The sequence below is a fragment of the Anabrus simplex genome, chromosome 2 (genome assembly GCF_040414725.1).
Source record: "Anabrus simplex isolate iqAnaSimp1 chromosome 2, ASM4041472v1, whole genome shotgun sequence".
Taxonomy (NCBI): domain Eukaryota; kingdom Metazoa; phylum Arthropoda; class Insecta; order Orthoptera; family Tettigoniidae; genus Anabrus; species Anabrus simplex.
The window spans coordinates 1,105,409,200-1,105,428,628 of record NC_090266.1 but is presented as its reverse complement, the minus strand read 5'-3'; the positions used below and the strand labels follow the sequence as shown (position 1 = coordinate 1,105,428,628).

Below are 19,429 nucleotides of genomic sequence, written 5' to 3'. Positions count from 1 at the left end.
TCTCCGATCCGCACGTCCCGATTACTTCAGGAATGGGTCGCAAGGCAAGGTCAAGTCGAGCATATGGACTAGCCTCCTTGTGGGGCAGACATGAGTCCCATCGAAAAGGTGGGGACTGAGACGGAAAGAGTAGTGGCAGAGACCTAGTCCTATCCAACGCTGAATACGCTCTCTAGGATGTTGTCAGTGAGGCCTGGGACGAGGTGGCAGGTGACGACAATAAGTACAGTATGCTTCGATTCCATGGCCACATGCCTGGAAGAGGTCGTGTACAACGGCGGGTGCGTGGTCCCCTTACTAAGAGGACCACCTACATGCCCTTTTCAAGACCAACTGAAAGCCTATTCACAGTCACAAATGGCATGATAGAGCAAAGGAAGTTACATGACTCACTATATAACTCAATGTAGGAAAAAAATACACATAAAATATTGTACCCTACCGATACTCGAAATCTTGATAACGCAGACAAGGCGCAGAACTTAAGATTTAGCACGCACGACTGACAGAGCCTGCACATTCCGTGGCACTTCATAAAACTATAACACGACTGGCTGACAAAAAATATACAATAGGACATTATGACAAATGTGTTCACTGGACGGATGTATTATGCCGCAGGCCGAGAGACGTAACAAGCCATGTCCTATAGCTGTATACTTCTTTTGGTATTCAGCCCAAAGGCTGGTTTGATCTTCTACAGCTCCACCAACAGCTGTCATAGATAGCCTAGGTGTCACTGAAGAGGCATACTAGGAAATGAGGAGTGAGGTAGTTTCCCGTTGCTTTTCTCACTGAGCCAGAAGTTACTATTACACATCAGTCTGCCAAGCCCACCGAAATGCATGCACCAACCGACCCTATGAGCGATATTTTCGCACCATTCATAACAGGGACTGGCTGCATAAGGAACGGTATTACTAGAATCGCTCATACCTCGGTCACTTTCATATTGTCAAAGCCAAGGATGAGACCGAGACAGGTCAATGAAAGTAACAAATTTATTCTTTTTTTTTTTTGCTAGGGGCTTTACGTCGCACCGACACAGATAGGTCTTATGGCGACGATGGGATAGGAAAGGCCTAGGAGTTGGAAGGAAGCGGCCGTGGCCTTAATTAAGGTACAGCCCCAGCATTTGCCTGGTGTGAAAATGGGAAACCACGGAAAACCATCTTCAGGGCTGCCGATAGTGGGATTCGAACCTACTATCTCCCGGATGCAAGCTCACAGCCGCGCGCCTCTACGCGCACGGCCAACTCGCCCGGTCAAATTTATTCTAGCCCATACCAGAGGACATAGTGCACTGTAACAATACATCTCGCCAGCAAAGGCATTATAGCTGTATAAGGACAACGAAGTACTGTAGAAAGTAACTCGGCAAGGCCTTGTTGCATGTACTGTACTATACTTTGACCTGTACGTATTGTGGGCAACCATGCCTTCCAGGGGATACTCATTTTCTGTGTCGGCAAGTGTACATAGAATTGTCTTGAAGCGCACATTATTCGGAAACGTTTCATAGAGAGAGAAAATTCTACGATAATAGAGGAAAACAACAAAGTGGCAACTTCCCGTATCTCGTGTCTGCTCATATCGAGTTTATGTACACATAACCTCTAGTTTTATGTGAAATTCATGCTACAGGGATCTGAGTTTTCTTTTCCAATATTCAACACACATTCGTGAAATAGTGATATTCATTCTGCGCATTGAAATATATGTTATGACACAATGTTACAAAGGGAAATATTACAATTAGGATCGGAAGTTTCAACTTCTAAGCAGAATTTAGAAATCAATTTCTACATCATTCACGACCGTAAAAAACCATTAAATGGTAAAATGATACGGAATAATTATGAATGAGTTCTTAGCATACTTTATCCCCTAAGTGAACATTTAAGTGAAGAAAATATTGCTTTGAGAGAATTGTTGAAAACCTTTGCTTATTAGCGCAAGCGTAAGAATATAAAGAATATACGAACATCTGCTGACAGTGGTTCGAACTGGATGACAAACCTTGTTACCCTGATAACAGGTATCTATCGCTATTTGCTTTACGTCGCACCGACACAGATAGGTCTTGTGGCATCATTGGGATAGGAACGGCCTAGGAGGGGGAAGGAAGCGGCCGTGGCCTTCATCAAGGTACAGCCCCAGCATTTGCCTTGTGTGAAAATGGGAAACCACCGAAAACCATCTTCAAGGCTGCCGACAGTGGGTTCAAACCCACTATCTCCCGAATGCAAGCTCACAGCTGCGCGCCCCTAACCACACGGCCAACTCGCCCGGTAGGTATCTATCGGATTGTTGTTCTATTCAGTTATTTCAGCAATCGCAGCGCTAATGTCAAACGCCTATCTCTTATGGTGTAGCCTGAGGTGAAAGTGAAACATTCCTTTGTGTTCCTCTTCGGTGCAATGGTTAGCGCGTCCTGACCAGGTCCTAATAAAAGATTGACAAACATTTTCTCGTCAAAATTATTTGAACATCTAAAATATGCCCTCACATTCTCCTATATGCGATTTTTTTGTTCATCACTTTAAACGATGATTGCATTTTTCTACAACGGAAACTCGTTTATCCTGCTCAATGAGAAAACACACGATTTGGATAGCCGGAAATTCCGATATTTCGTTAATGATGATGTTATTGACTTTACATCCTACTACCTACTTTTACAGAATTTTGTTCCGCAGGATTTCTTTAACGTGCCAGTGAATCTACCCACACGAGGCTGACGTATTTGGCCGCCTTCAAATACCATCGGACTGAGCCAGGATCGAACTTGCCAAGTTGGGATCAGAAGGCCAGTGCCCTACCGTCTGCGCTACTCAGCCCGGCCGGGATGAATAATACAAGAGCCTCCGTGGCTCAGGTGACACCGCGCCGGCCTCTCACCGATGGGTTCCGTGCTTCAAATCCCGGTCACTGGACAGGTTTTTCTCCTGAAACTCCGGTTTTCCTGTCATCCTTCATTACAGCAGTACTCTCCAATATCATTTCATTTTATCTATCAGTCATTAATCATTGCCCCAGAGGAGTGCGACAGGCTTCGTCAGCCGGCACAATTCCTATCCTCGCCGCTAAATGGGGGCTTCATTCATTCCATGTCCGACTCGTTGGCTGAACGGTCAGCGTACTGGCCTTCGGTTCAGAGGGTCCCGGGTTCGATTCCCGGCCGGGTCGGGGATTTTAACCTTAATTGGTTAATTCCAATGGCTCGGGGGCTGGGTGTATGTGTTGTCTTCATCATCTTTTCATCCTCATCACGACGCGCAGGTCGCCTACATGCGTCAAATAGAAAGACCTGCACTTGGCGAGCCGAACCCGTCCTGGGATATCCCGGCACTAAAAGGCATACGACATTTCATTTCATTCGTTCCATTCCTGACCAGGTCGTATGACTGGAAACAAGCTGTGGATTTTCATTTTTCATGAATAAACATTTGATTGCATTTTACTACACAATACTGAAACTGATAACTCTAACAACAATAAAAAGAGATAGACTATTCAACTTTCCATTGTCTCAGATAACCTGGAGACACTTGGGAGGGGGTACACACACTGCTTCATAGAGCATTCCAGTGATAGACGTCCACATTTTTTTCACAGATAAGTGCAACAAAGTAGTTTTCAATGTTTATGTTATCAGTCCACATAAGCCTGGCATGGAGTTCTACTCCTGTATAAGTCTTAGTTCCCTTAAAGTGACATGTCTTAGTTGACACCTATAGTAATGTTCGTGTAGCTTGTATTTTTCACATGCTGTACAAATGCTGTATGAACATTGCTAACCTGGTATTCGCTCCAGAGTAGCCATCTCACGGACAGGAGATCGAAGTGGTTTCCTTACAGTAGCATAGTACTGCTCTCTCTGTTCCATGTTCTGTTTGTTATCCAAGGCAGCCGCAGTCTGGGACTCGTGAAGACTAGCCGACTCCCCCAACAATGGTCCTGTTAAAATATAAAATATAATTATATTCTTACTTGCATCAACAGTAAACTCCCGGTTGTTCGGGCTAATGAAGGGTAGAACAAAAAAGAAAATCGAAAACATACATAATCCAACGCAGTCAATTATTTATTGGTAACATGGTAGGAAACACTGAAACATTACAAGGAAGAGTTAATTTTGAAACATACCGTGCAATATTTGTTTGTTTGTTTGTTTGTATGTTTGTTTGTCTGTCTTGAGAGAAATTAAACATTTCCTCACGACACTGTGTATTTTCCTTGCCGACAAAATGTCTCGTACCGGGCGAGTTGGCCATGTAGTTAGGGGCGCCCAGCTGTAAGCTTTCATCCGGGAGATAGTGGGTTCGAACCCCACTGTCGGCAGCCGTGAAGATGGTTTTCCGTGGTTTCCCAATTTTACACCAGGCTAATGGTGGGGCTGTACCTTAATTAAGGCCACGGCCGCTTCCTTCCCAGTCCCAGCCTTTCCCTCTCCCATCGTCGCCATAAGAACTATCTGTGTCAGTGCGACGCAAAGCAACTAGTAAAAATGTCGCGTCTTGTTCACTCATATTCTCGCGTAACGTATCACAACGCGATACTATTGTTCACAGTGACAGTGAGGTCACCTTCTCGAATTCTTTTGTACATACACACTTTCGTTTTACAATTTGCTTTATGTCGCACCGACACAGATAGGAAAGGGCTAGGAGTGGGGAGAAAGGGACCATGGCCTTAATTACGCATAACCTCAGCATTTTCCTGGTGTGAAAATAATAAACCACGGAAAACAATCTTCAGCGCTGCCGGGAGTGAGGTTCGAACCTACTGTCTCCCAAATGCAATCTGACCAATCCACGCGGCCACACGCTCGGTACATGCTTCACTATAGACTGTTATACCTTTTTTTTTCGAATTCGTTTATGACTTACAATTTTTGTTTTATTATTTAATAGTTTCCTTGCGTTTTCCTGCCGTGACGAGGTAAAACTGATAAACAACAGAAATTTGAGATTGAATTCAATTTTCACAAAGAAGATAGGCAGACATCAACGGACGCAGTACCATATTGTCACGTGAAGAGGGATTGTATCTAGTTATAAAATTTATATTTCTTAACAGCTTATCTTACAAAAAATCAAATTCAAAAGCGGGAAGAAAAGAATGCACACTACAGTACATTTATTTACTTCTTATTACTGTATTTATTAGGCTGCACGACTAACCCCAATTCGGGTAACTCACACACGATTACTCGGAAGTTTACTGTAGGAGTTATATCCACCATTAACGGGTTAGTTTTTGTACAATTGCATAATCCCTCTAGCACTATGCCATCTAGCGGATGTGAGATAAGTGGCAGCAGACAAGACAGAGCGCACCTCAAATAAAAATGTAATGGTTGATTAGTTTTAGGGGCTTAGAACATTATATTAGTCATCATCTCGCGTATTCGAACGTGTCGAAACGTGTCTGACAATCAGAGTTACTGTGATGGCTGTAGTAGTATGTGTTCTGTGACTAATTTTAATAGGAATTCGATTTGGGTTGGTGGCTCGGGACTTAAAATAAGTTACTATTTTCCTGGAGAGCGTGGAGTATCCAGGGAGAAAACCACAGACACATCATTAAAATTATTAAAATTATTATTATTATTATTATTATTATTATTATTATTATTATTAATTGAAAAACATCAGAAACAGTTTTCCACATCTGTGGCTCATCCGACCACATAATGAGTTAAACAAAAAGAGCTTCCAAATGTTTCTTTCTCATAACTGTATTGTAGTTACTGTGTATGCCAGTCTTTCTAAACATTAAACATGGGAATATATGCAAAAACACGGAGAAGTTCCCTATAATCCCTCACCTACTTAGCAATATTTTAACGATTTCTGGTCTAGTTTACTTTTCAGTTTGCCTTCTATATTCTTTCCAGTATATTTGGCGTGATACTTCCACAGTCTAACAGTCAAACAGAAAAACACAGAAACAGGCAGGAATGGATACGAAAATGGATTTAAGAACTCATCCGAGCTAAAGGCGAATTTATTAGCCGGAAATTTATAATGTACAGACATAAATACATTTTTATGCAAAATGCTGTAAAACTATAAGAAGTAACCAATGATACGGTGGACATTTATGCCAAACTCTTTCATCCAATATAATACGTTTACAAATATACGTCGTCACTATAAATATAAATATTCAAACAGAATATCGTACGAGTTTCTTTCTTTGCCAGGGTATTAACGTCGTTTTAACTCAGAAGGTTTTTCGGCGACAATGGACGGGGAAGGGTGACGAGGAAGGACGCCTTCGTTGCCTTAATTGAGGTACAGCCCCAGCTTCGTGTGAACATGGGAAACCATCTTTAAAGCTGTCAACGTGGGTCAAACCCACCATATCCCGAATGCAAGCTTACAGCTACATGCCGCGTACCTTGCAGCCAATTCACTCGGTGTGACATAGGAGTGTTAATGTGTTCTTAGTATTTTTTTACAATCTGATTTACGTCGCACCGACACAGATAGGTCTTATAGCGACGATGGGAGAGGAAAGGCGTAGGAATGGGAAGGAAGCGGACGTGGCCTCAAATAAGGTACAGCTCCAGCATTTGCCTGATGTGAAAATGGGAAACCACTGGAAACCATCTTCAGGGCTGTCGACAGTGCGGTTCGAACCCACTGTCTCCCGGATGCAAGCTCACAGCCGCGCGTCTTTAACCGCACGCCCCTAACCGCACGGCCAACTCGCCCGGTGCTATAGAACTCTACTTACATCTATCTTAGAGAACGGCCGGTAGCACACTACAGTAAGACTGGGTGTACATGCTGCTTTAATAGCATGCTGCTCGTTTCCTCACGCTATTCACTGTACACACAATGCTGTGTGTGTTTAGTATGCACATTGCATCCTTTTCTCAGTCGATGAAACTGATCTGCAGCAGATGGATGACATTGAACTCCTTCGTCGAGAGATTGTTGATGGATTAAGACGGGTTTTGATTGATTTATTTTCGTAAGAAGTGATGAAAGTTACCAGACCAACGGGAAAACGAATATGGACATGGAAATGGATACTTAGTCGCAAAAAGTAGGGAGCGTTGGCTAATTTAATTAAACAACTGTTTCTTAAAGATACTTATTCATTCGAAAATCATTTGCCGATGTACGTAGCAAGTTGTCATGAATTAATGCAAAATATCTTTCCAATGATGCAAAAGCAAGATACAAACACGAGATCAGTATTAACAGCACAACTGAAGTTCGAAGTAGTGATGCGATTTTTGGCTGCAAGACACAGATTTGGGTCTGCCGGAGTTCAGAATCGGTAACGGTTACTACGAGGGAAAACAAACCCTGGAGGGTAAACGGAATTAAGAAGAAGAAGAAGAAGAAGAAGAAGAAGAAGAAGAAGAAGAAGAAGAAGAAGAAGAAGAGTTGCAACGTTTGAAACATAAGCGAATTCCTGAAAGAATAGAAAGGGATCTTTTCAGGGCCAAATAAAAATTCATTCTTTGACAATGATTAGATGTGTGCCCATATTATGCTCACCAGTCTAGCATGAGGAAGCGGGGAGTGTAGTCGCGTTGTGCAGTGCGTGCTGTGAATATGGTTGGAACTGAGCAATACCGGGTCGCGATTGGGAGGTGGCAGTGGAAGCAGAGGAAGGAGTTCAGGAATGGGCTTGTAAAAAAGAAGAGGTGATAAAAATGGGTAAGCGGTGCTGGTAGCAGTAGTTTTAGCTGTGCTACTGGTCATTGGGCGCGTGGAATTAAGCCTCGGCCCAAATACCAGGGGCAACTTCAGCATGGAATATTTGGCAGCACTTAAGGTGTTAGTAACGGAAGTTATACAAGAACATTGCCTTTGGGATCAGGTGCAAGAAATAAAGGACATGATGAAAGAGCAGAGAAAGGAGATAGGGAATATGAAGAAATGGATAGAAAAAAAGACAGAATAATCGAATAACAGAACGCTCAACAATTAGAAAGAAATAGAGTTGTTAATAGGGAAGGTAAAATATCTAGAAGAGGAGGTGATGAAGATGAAGAAGGAAGCAGAAGGGTGCAGTCAGGAGAGAATGAAGAAATCTATATTTATATATGGTGTGGAGGAAGGTGAGAAGGAAGGCAACGTTGACATAAACTATAAGGTGGTAGAGGTCTTACAGAATAAGATGAAGATAAATTTCAGTGAAGCTGACATAGACGATGTTGAAAGAGTGGGCAAGGCTAAAGGACGGACACCAATTAAGGTAAAGTTATTCTCTACCCTAATGGCTGAAATAGTGATAAGAAACGGCAACAACTTACGGGGACAGAAAGTATGGGTGAAAAGAGACATGGGAAAAGAAGGTGGTGAAAATATGAAGATTTTGAATAGGCATCTTTGGAGAGCGAGACAGCAAGGGCTAAAAGCCCGCATAAGAGGGCAGAGACTGGTGGTGATGAATGAAAGATGGGTTAGAGAGCACTCAGTGTCAAAACTGAAAGAGATGGACAAACATGTAAGTACCGATGTGGGAGTGATGGCAGTACAAGATGGAAGGAAGGAAGCAGAAACAACTAGGGATGGAGTCTAGAAAAGTGTGGAGATCAACCCAGGTGGAAGTGGACAGTGCAGTGTGGATGTAGAAGAACTGAGCAGTGAAGTGGTGAGTGAGGGAGAGTCGCAAGAACCGTTGGGAGCAGTGTGCAGTGGTTCAGAGAACAATAAAGGAGGTGAGAAGAGTGACCAACAGAGAGGTAAAGCAGTTTTGAACAGAGGAGGAAGTAAGAGTCTAAAAGACTTGTGGGGGAAGTGTGCAAAGGTATGGAGGATACTGAGGGCAGAGAACGACAAAAAATGTTCAAAAAGGAGACATGGAAACAGAGAGTGAGGGGACTAGAGTAACTAGGAGTAAGAATAAGGGAGGAAATTTGGAAGCGAGGGAGGATAAGTTATAACTATATTGGAAAATAGGATGTGTGAATATTGAAGGGCTATTAAGCAAATTAGGAAATAAAAAGGTTAAGGAAGTAGTAGAAAGTTTTGAAGTTGTGGCACTTTTGGAGACGTGACTTGAAACAAGTAAAGAGGTATCATGGAACTGGTTTGTGGTTAAATATAAATACAAAAGAAAGGAGAGGAGTAAGGGACGCACCCCAGGAGGAATTGTACTTCTAATCAAGGAAGAAATTGGTGGACTAGTAGAGGATATTGAGACAGACATGCAAGAAGCTATCTGGAAGAGATTTAATATGGGGTGGGTAGAGGGAAGGATGAAGAAAATAAGTTTAGATTTCGTACATTGCCATCCTAGAAGTTCCTTATGTACAAATAAGCACTTTTTGAAGAGAAATTGGTGAACATTAGTATGATAAGAGAGAAGTTTGCAGATGAAGAAGACATGTTGTTATTTGCAGATTGGAACGCAAGAATAGGGGAACAGAGCCCAGTTTATAGTAGAGAAGAAGGGAGGCTTATGTTGAAAAGTAGAAGAAGTGAAAGCCATAAACAGCTATGGCGAGAAGTTCTTAGAGATGTGCGCAGCGGAGATTTTATATATTTTGAATGGATGGAAGGAGGGCGACAGTACTGGGAAGTTGACGTATGTTTCTGAGCAGGGAGGTAGAGTGATTGTTATAGTATTAAGCTCGGAAGGAGTGTTAGAGGAAACTGTAAGGATGGAAGTAGGAGATTAGATTGAATCACACCATTTTCCAGTGCGGGTGTTGTTAAAACGGGGGAGGAGAAGCATATATAGAAAGAGGTTAAGAAGAAGGATGAACTAGGGTGAGGATATATTAAATATAAATGAACAGAGAAAGTGGGACGGGAATGGGATACGGTAGTAAAAGAAGAGTTACAGTTACTAAAATATGGATGGGAGATTGCGTTAGAGGAAAATAATATTGATAAAGCCTTGGAATTGCTTCTACATCCAATCAAGAGGACAACTTAGGCTGAAAAAGGTAGAAGGAGAAAAAGAAATAGGGAGAAGAATGGTTTAATAAAGAGTGTGAGGGAATGCGAAAGAGGGTTTTGGGAGCGTTAGAAGAGTATAGGAAAAAAGGTGGGAGCGCAGAAAGAGAGGCTTTCTGTAAGTTAAGGAAGGACTTCAAAAAGAAAATTTGTGAGATGGAAAAGGCATGGATGGTGGAACAAACTGAAACGATAACTAAATAATGTAGGATGAATAGTATGGAAAAAGTTTTGAAAAGGATAAACAGAATAAATAAGGGTGGAAGGAGACTAGAGAAAACGAGTATTACCGGGAGAGTTGGCCGTGTGGTTAGAGGCGCGCGGCTGTGAGCTTGCATCCGGGAGTCGAATCCCACTGTCGGCAGCCCTGAAGATGGTTTTCCGTGGTTTCCCATTTTCACACCAGGCAAATGCTGGGACTGTATCTTAATTAAGGCCACGTCCGCTTCCTTCCAACTCCTAGACTTTTCCTATCCCATCGTCGCCATAAGACCTAACTGTGTCGGTGCGATGTAAAGCCAATAGCAAAAAAACGAGTATTGAGGATGAACAGTGGGTGAGCTACTTTAGTGAATTACTCGGGCGGAAGGGGGAGGAATGGTTGAATGAGATGGGGGAAGAAGTAATTTGGAGAGACAGGGGAGTTGCAATATGCAAACTAGACAAAGAAATCACAAGAGAAGAAACTTTGGGAGAGCTAAGAGGAATCAGGGGCAGGTCGGAGGGGGGTTGCAATGGTATCAATAATAAGTTTTGGAAATAAATTAGCAAAAATGGGACAATGGTAGAGGGCATAGTGAAATTACTCAATAAGGTTTTTGATGGGGGGAAGTACACAAAGGAGTGGGAAACAGGAATTGTATGTCCAATATACAAGAAGAAAGGTAGTAAAAACAGTATGAATAATTATAGGGGTATATCTCTGTTAGATTCCTTAAGTAAAATTTATACAGGGGTGTTGGCGGATATTTTAAGAGAATGGGCCGAAAGAAACGAAGTCTTGTGAGATTATGAAGGGGGGTTTAGAAAAAAGAAAAGAACAGCAGACAATATAATGATAGTGAAGACGATGTTAGAGAAATATATGATCCTGTCAATAGGTAAGGTTTCTGTAGCGGCAATTGACTTTGAAAAGGCTTTTAATGAGGTAAATAGAAGGGCTCTATTAGAAAAACTGGGTAGGTTGGGGGTTTCGGGAAAGATGATACGGGCAGTGGAGGCAATATATAAGGTGGTCAGATGCTGTGTAAAATTGGGAGAAGGCAGGTTGAGTAGACCCATGGAGTCTAAGGTGGGTTTAAAACAAGGGTGCAAATTATCTCCGTTATTGTTTATTTTATTTATTAATGATATTTTGGATGGCCACGGGGGGAACAACTGGGCCGTGCCGGTGATTAATGGGTTGGAGATACTGGGATTGATATTTGCAGACGATGTGTTATTGATGACTCTAACCGCAGGTAGGTTGCAGAAAAGCTTAAATGCAATGTCAGATTTCGCAAAGAATTGGGCCTTGAAAATTAACGGGAACAAATCTAAAGTGTTAGTAGCACAGGCATACGAAGGAAGAAAGAAAAATCTGAATTGGATGGTGCAGGGAGAGAGGTTGGAACAAGTAAGCAAGTTGGAATATCTAGGAGTGATTGTTAACAGAGAAGGGACTTGGGAGGATCAAATTACAAGAGCGAGAAGTAAGGCGATGGCCGCCTTAGCCTCAGTCAAAAACTTGTTGGCTAAATTTCCGGGTATTAGCTATAGAACCTTGAGGTTACTTTTAAGATCGATTGTATTCAGTAGGGTAATGTATGGGGCGGAAGTATGGGGGTTGGATGAAAAGAGAGTGGAATTAAGACAAATTATTAGTAAATTTGGTAAGTCGGTGATGCGGCTCCCTCAGTGCACAGCGAATGCAGGGGTTGAATTTATGTGTGGGGAAGATACAGATGTAGAATGTGTGAAAAGAGTAGTTAAATATTGAATGATATTGAAAAGGGAAGAAGGAGAGAGGGTGTTGCAAGCAGCATACAAGCAACAATTGAAGAGCATGTATAAGGGATGCTGGCTAGAAAAAAAGAGATACATGGAGAAGGTGGGCTTGGGGTACATGTGGGCAGAGATTTGGACGAAGAAAGAAGCCAGAGGGCTGGGGGTGCTTTCGAGGAGGATTAGAGATACGCAAAGGCTGAAATTATTAGAGGAAAGTAGGCAAAGAAGTTCGCTTAGTGTTTTAATAAAGTAATGGAAGTAACTGGGATAAATATTAGATATGTGGATAGGTTAAACAGGGGTAGGGTGGTATGGTGGTTGATGGGACTATATATGAATAAGGGTTGGTTAAAGGGGAGAGACAAGACAGTATGTGCATTATGTGGGGTAGTAAGCGACGATTTTCACTTAATTGGTAATTGCAACTTGGCAGGTTCGATCCTGGCTCAGCCCGGTGATATTTGAAGGTGCTCAAATATGTCAGCCTCGTGTCGGTAGATTTACTGGCACGTAAAAGAACTCCTGCGGGACAAAATTCCGGCACCTCGGCGTCTCCGAAAACCGTAAAAGTAGTTAGTGGGACGTAAAGCAAGTAGCATTATTATTATTATTGAATTGGTAATTGTAAAGAAAGGAGTAAGAGAAGGAATAGTTTATTGAGAGCCAAACATCGTGAATTAATGGGAAAAGGGGATGAGCAGAAAATTGTTAGGTGGATTATTAGGCAATGGGTAGATGGAGGAGAGTTGAACAGGTACTTATGCGCGATTAAAAAAATTGTGAAAGGAAGTTGAGAGAGGAAGATGCATGGGATGAATAAGTGGATGAGTTAAGGCTGCAAAGGAAGAGGAGCGTTTAAGTCTTTTAAAACGTGAAGATGCGAGTAACGTAATTACGTTAGAGATCTGATTAGATTTTATAACTGTAGGAGGCCTTATCGATTGTGATATGACAGAATATTATGCGACTGTTGACTAATAGTGCACTGGAATCCATCTAGTAGTAGGTCAGTGGACAAGAATGCTAACTCAGTAGTTGAGCAGGCAAGCACATGTGCTGAGGATGTTGAAATGTGAAGTCAGTGGATCGTGCAGAAATGAACTATCGTAATTGCTGTGTGTAGAATTTAAGGAAGATTTAGATGAGAAAGTTTAGGCAGAATTAGATGATAGAGTAGGGCTAGATGAGTTTTATTTATTTGTTTACTGGAATTGTAGGGTATTCAATTATTATTATTATTATTATTATTATTATTATTATTATTATTATTATTATTATTATTATTATATTAAATTATTATTAGTAGTATTATTTTAGCATTACGACACCTAGTTGTATTTATTTTGGCATCTGCTGTTTTTTCACTATTTATGTACCGTAAGGGATGGTAAGGAGAGATGGGTAGCTGGAGAGCAGGACATATCCGTAATAGGACGGGGTAAGACGGGCCTACCCCAAATATGTAAAGGAATGATGGAGGTATATGTGGAGCGAAGAGTGATAGAGGCGGGGCACAGGTGGAGAGCGGTTTCTGCCTCATGTGGCTGGCCGCAAATGGAATGGTGAGAAAACTGCACTGTCAAGTGGTAGGGGTTGTTGGGGTCTTCTTTTGGGCCCCACGGATAGGGCCGGTCGTGTCATCACTGGGTGTGTGGCCTTTTTCTCACCAGGGGTGATGACACGGCCGGACAGTAGTAGTAGGTCGTAAGCTTATCCTTCTTCTTATTATCATTATTATTATTTCTTATTTTTATCTTGTTTTCTGAATATCCAGTGGATACGATGGACGCGGCATGTAGGGACTGAGGATGACTACTGTGGTGACCCTCTCTAGGGAGTGTCAAGTTTCCGGAGTAACTGATGGACCTCATGGAATGCCCAAGGAGTCTCGTGTTTTTCTTTTCGTTGGAAGTTGTTTGTGCAACGAACGGGGCATTGTAGACATGTGTCTGGGCTGAATGCCTGTTATGTTCAATAAATACCATACTATGCTCACAATAAAATACAATAAAAATACTGCTTGGGATTTGAACCTGCCTATATATGGCCTACTTTCGTTCCTGCGTTTGCTCTCTTAGTCAGGACGAGGCGCAGCATTTAGTAGGAACTTCGCAGCATATACTGTGTAGTACCCGTTCATGCTCTTCATGAAAGCTTCCTGTTCTAATATAAGTGTTATTTGCACCTATGATCATTAGTACTGCTAGTACTGTGTAGCCTAACTAGCAAGTGTGGAAGTCATTGACCGAGTGATTGATTGGTTGATTGTTTGATTGATTGATTTATTGTTGTTTTAAAAGACGAGATTTCGATAATCAGCTCCAGTTTGGAAGTAATTCTATTACTATTATTTACAATTTGTTTTATGTCGCACCGACACAGGGAGGTCTTAGGGCGACATTGGGATAGGAAAGGGCTAGAAGGGAAGGAAGCTACCGTGGTCTTAATTAAGGTACAGACAAAGCATTTGGCTGGTGTGAAAATGGGAAACTACGAAAAACCATCCTCAGAGCTGCCAACAGTGGGGCTCGAACCCACTATCTCCCAAACGAAAGCTCACAGCTGAGTGCCACTAACCGCACGGCCACCTGTCTCGGTAAAACGAATATCACACCACTGTTTTTCAGCTCTGAATTGCTTAGGAATGTAGAACATTTAGGAAAAATAAAAAATTAAGACATTAGGCCTATGACATTCCTGGCATTTCCAGGCTTGCCCTGACGCAGGGGTTCGTTCTTGACTATATGTCCTAATTCGAAAGTTGTGTTTAGACCTCTCTATGGGTTACTTCAGTTTCTGCGCAACCTTTGGAGTCAACCTGTATAACCGATCAGTAGTAGATTTCATAATGACACATGATGAATATGAATAAATTGCATGATCTAATTGGTTAAAAGACATCGTTATTAATGTGACTTATTAACAGTGACAATGTGGAAAGTTTTCGGTCAGTCGAACACAAACTTTAACAAAAACAATGACGTTTAGACAGAGGAACTGAATCATAAACGTTATCACTAGTTCGTTTAACTTTTCGTTTATATTAGAATTGTGTTCGACCGAATGAACGCCTTTCACATTTCTACTAAAAATAAGGATTATTTACTTACTTTTCTTGAGACAGTAGTACACAGCCAGAACTGCGAGGAGCAAGGCTAAAGCTGACACGACCAGTGGTATAATGAGCTTCAAGTCCAAATAAAATCCCACATCGTCATTGCCTCCCACACGATTGGAAGTTGGCGATGCAGTTCCTACGGACAGGTAGAACAGTAAAGTATGTTACACCGCATACGAGTATTTTATTTAGATTTCACACCTGATCAATAAAATTTACATGTTGCAATGTGGGATTTTACACAAGTTGACTTTTGTAAAATATTGATCATAGGCACATGCGGGGTAGGATCCGAATGTCCGGGGTCTTGGTGTATAATCCCTCATGTGAATACTTTAAACTATCTACGTATAACGAATTTCAAAGTTATCCTCTTGGATGGATATATACTTTTGCTTCTGTAAGCACTAGTGGAAGCTACCTTTCGCAAACTCCCGTTCTCTCCTACGATGCTGCTTTTATCTCATTTGCGCATGTAAACTGCTGTCCCTTCAGATGCTGTTTCATCCTTGTAAAGTGGAAAATGTTGCAGAAGGTAAGTCGGGTGAATAAGTAAGTTTTGAATCTCGGAAGTTCCATGTCTGGTGAGAATGTCTAAGACCACTAAGGATTGATGTGCAGGTGCGTTGTATTGAGAAGGTACCATTGTCTACTTCCCCGCATCTCAGGCCACACTCGACGGAAAAATTCCCGGAAACGACGTAAAAAATACCGAAAAATTTCTTTGATTACTATTCCTTTTTCCCTCGGTAATGAATGTTAAATGAAAAAAATACGTGAGAAGAAAACGGTCGCCCCTTTTCAAAACGCTGATGTCACTCGAACACTTTTGATCTCACCCCACAACAGTCACCCTACACCGCTGTTAGCATTTTTAAAATCTCCCGAGGTGTTATTCCCAAACGCTGAACAAAAGGTTTCCATGCTGCTCTTCAAAATGTACGTTTCTTACTTTGCAGCACAACAGTATAAACACGATTAAAATTGGAAGAATTTATTTATTTATTTATTTATTTATTTATTTATTTATTTATTTATTTATTGCACACTACAGAACTTAGTGTCCCAATTACAGTGGCAACTACGTTATATAAACTACAGTTAACAAGCGGTAATTATATCTAAACTATATTCTAACTTTATCTAATCTAATCACCTGCGCACACTGATGTTTCGCTGTTCTAAAGTGAAACCATTCTGATTATATAGGGGCTTGACAGTAGGGTGTATTTCAGACAGTATCATATTTAACTACGTGTACCTCCACCTGGTTTCATCGGGGGATATACTAAAGACAACGTGTTGGGATTAGTATTATATCTGAAGTACTTACTTGATTATTGTTCGCATGAAGGAGCTATACCAAATGAATGGAGAGTTACTATAGTAGCCCCTGTGTATAAAGGCTAGTAGCTTTACGTCGCACCGACACAGACAGGTCTTATGGCGACGATGGGATAGGAAAGAGCTAGGAGTGGGAAAGAAGCGGCCGTGGCCTTAATTAAGGTACATCCCCAGCATTTGCCTGGTGTGAAAATGGGAAACCACGGAAAACCATCTTCAGTGCTGCCGACAGTGGGATTCGAACCCACTATCTCCCGGATGCAAGCTCACAGCTGCGGGCCCCTAACCGCACGGCCAACTCGCCCGATGTGCATAAAGGAAAGGGTGATAGACATAAAGCTGAAAGCTATAGGCCAGTCAGTTTGACATGCATTGCATGTCGGCTTTGGGAAAGCATTCTTTCTGATTATATTAGACATGTTTGCGAAATTCATAACTGGTTTGATAGAAGGCGGTTTGGGTTTAGGTAATGTTATTCCACTGAAGCTCAACTTGTAGGATTCCAGCAAGATATAACAGATATCCTGAATTCAGGAGGTCAAATGGACTGTATTGCCATTGACCTGTCTAAGGCATTTGATAGGGTAGATCATGGGAGACTACTGGCAGAAACGAGTGCAATTGGACTAGAAAAAAGAGTGTCTGAATGGGTGGCTAAATTTCTATAAAACAGAACTCAGATAATTAAGAGTAGGTGAAGCCTTATTTGTCCTAAGAGGGGGATTCCTCAAGGCAGCATTATTGGACCTTTATGTTTTCCTATATATATCAATGAAATGAGTAAAGAAGTGAAATCAGAGATAAGGCTTTTTGCAGATGATGTTATTCTGTACACAGTAATAAATAAATTACAAGATTGTGAGGAACTGCAAAATGACCTTGATAATGTTGTGAGATGGACAGTAAGCAATTGTATGATGATAAACGGGGTTAAAAGTCAGGTTGTGAGTTTCATAAATAGGAAAAATCCTTTCAGTCTTAATTACTGCGTTGAAGGGGTGAAAGTTCCTTTTGGAAATCATTGTGTTCGTTGGGGTAATCACATAAATATGATCGTAAGTAAAGGGTACAGATCTCTGCACATGGTTATGAGGGTATTTAGGGGTTGTAGTAAGGATGTAAAGGAGGGGGCATATAAGTCTCTGGTAAGACCCAAACTAGAGTATGGTTCCAATGTATGGGACCATCACTAGGATTACTTGATTCAAGAACTGGAAAAAGTCCAAAGAAAAGCAGCTCGATTTGTTCTGGGTGATTTCCGATAAAAGAGCAGTGTTACAAAAATGTTGCAAAGTTAGGGCTGGGAAGATTTGGGAGAAAGGAGACGACCTGCTCGACTAAGCAGTATGTTCCAAGCTGTCAGTGGCGTGGAATGACATCAGTAGACGAATAAGTTTGAGTGGTGTCTTTAAAAGAAGGAAAGATCACAATATGAAGAGAAAGCTGGAATTCAAGAGGAAAAAATGGGGCAAAATATTCGTTTATAGGAAGGGGAGTTAGGGATTGGAAAAATTTACCAAGGGAGGTGCTCAATAAATTTCCAATTTCTTTGCATTCATTTAAGAAAAGGCTAGGAAAACAACAGATAGGAATTCTGCCACCTGGGCGACTGGTCTAGATGCAGATCAGTAGTGATGGATTGTATTGATTGATTGATACGTTGAGTCTCTTGACCTTTCGACGCAATTTCTTAAAGTAATAAATACGCGAATAACGGGAACCTGAATCAAAATACGAGTCAATCAAATTATGGGTCTTCAATAATAGGAATTTGCCCACATTTAGGTAATATATTTCTGTGTTTATTCTTTCAACGTTCATGCCATTGTAAGGAATCACTAGAAGTAAATCGTTACATTGGAATTTGAGGATTTCAAGAGGTCATAATTGTATAGTGTCTTAGAATTCTGGGGAAATACCTAGTGGCATCTCGTAACCAATGCCATTTTACGACCTGCTGTGTGAATAAGACTAAGTCCATAATTTTGAAAAGATGTAATTGTTCTTTAAATCAGTCTGCGAGGTTAAATAACGAGTAGATAACTATCTCGTTCATTTACTTAATTTTAAAATTCTAAACGAAGTTCTACGCAGATTGTCTACAAGGAGTCGTATTGATTGTTGAGATTGTGGTGGTTGTTGCCGCAAGGGTTGAAACAAAGGTATTATTAGTTTTAACGTATAATGGTTTAAATATTCGTGGTTCAATATGACTTAGATTTTATCATGGTTTATATATTCGTGGTTCAATATCACTTAGATTTTGAAGTAATGGAGAGTGGTCCTAATCAACATGCATCAGTTTAGGGATACATTTCTTGTTTAATTCTACGTTGTTTTAAACCAGCATACTTTAGTACAAATTATAATTGTTTCTGAAGTAGGCAATAGTGAAGTTGAGAATTCTAGGTGATGATTTCGATAATATGAAATGTTAGAGCAGAGCAAAACTTGTCGCACAACACGTGACATAATGTGTACATTAAATTAACCACGATTTTGTTTAACGCCGTAGTAACATGTTATCGTGAAAGGAAGAGATGAAGACCCAAACAAACGTGGCGAAGATCTGTACACACGGAAGCAATGGACGAAGGCAAGATATGGAGTGAGATAAACAGGCTGGTTGTCAACAAGACCAGATGGAGGTGCTTCGTTGATGCCCTATGGTCCACGAGGAATTACGTCAACTGAAAAGAAAAAAAGCTATTGCAAACCTACGACTGATCTCTTTCAGTCTTTTGTATCTTTTCGATTCCCACTTCTGAAGTCCTCCTGATAGCGTAACAGCTTCAGAGCCATCAAAGAACGAGTCTGTCCGAGGAAGGTACGGCAGAAGAGGTGAAAAAAAGGGGAGCCAAGCATAATCCCTTGGGAGCTAAATCAGATCTTACTCGAGGTCTCGAGACCAATATCCACATTTCACGATTCGTAAATATCATGAGTGTTCGTTTTTCATATTGTGCACTTGACCAGCTGAATAGTGCAGTTGGCTAGTCGTTTGCCTCCAGTGCTCTAGGTTGCGAGATCGGATTCCACCACAATC

General features: G+C 41.3%; 1 protein-coding gene across 1 annotated transcript in view; it reads right to left on the bottom strand.

The window, feature by feature from the left end:
- Positions 1 to 19,429, bottom strand: part of LOC136863786 (cell adhesion molecule Dscam2) — a 1,545,364-nt gene that overhangs the window by 84,118 nt on the left and 1,441,817 nt on the right. Inside the window, exons 31-33 of the mRNA XM_068226091.1 lie at positions 18,015 to 18,049; positions 15,032 to 15,133; positions 3,802 to 3,960 (exon numbers count right to left, since the gene is read on the bottom strand). Coding sequence (XP_068082192.1) covers positions 3,802 to 3,960; positions 15,032 to 15,133; positions 18,015 to 18,049 — 296 coding nt within the window. The remainder of the gene's footprint in view (positions 1 to 3,801; positions 3,961 to 15,031; positions 15,134 to 18,014; positions 18,050 to 19,429) is intronic.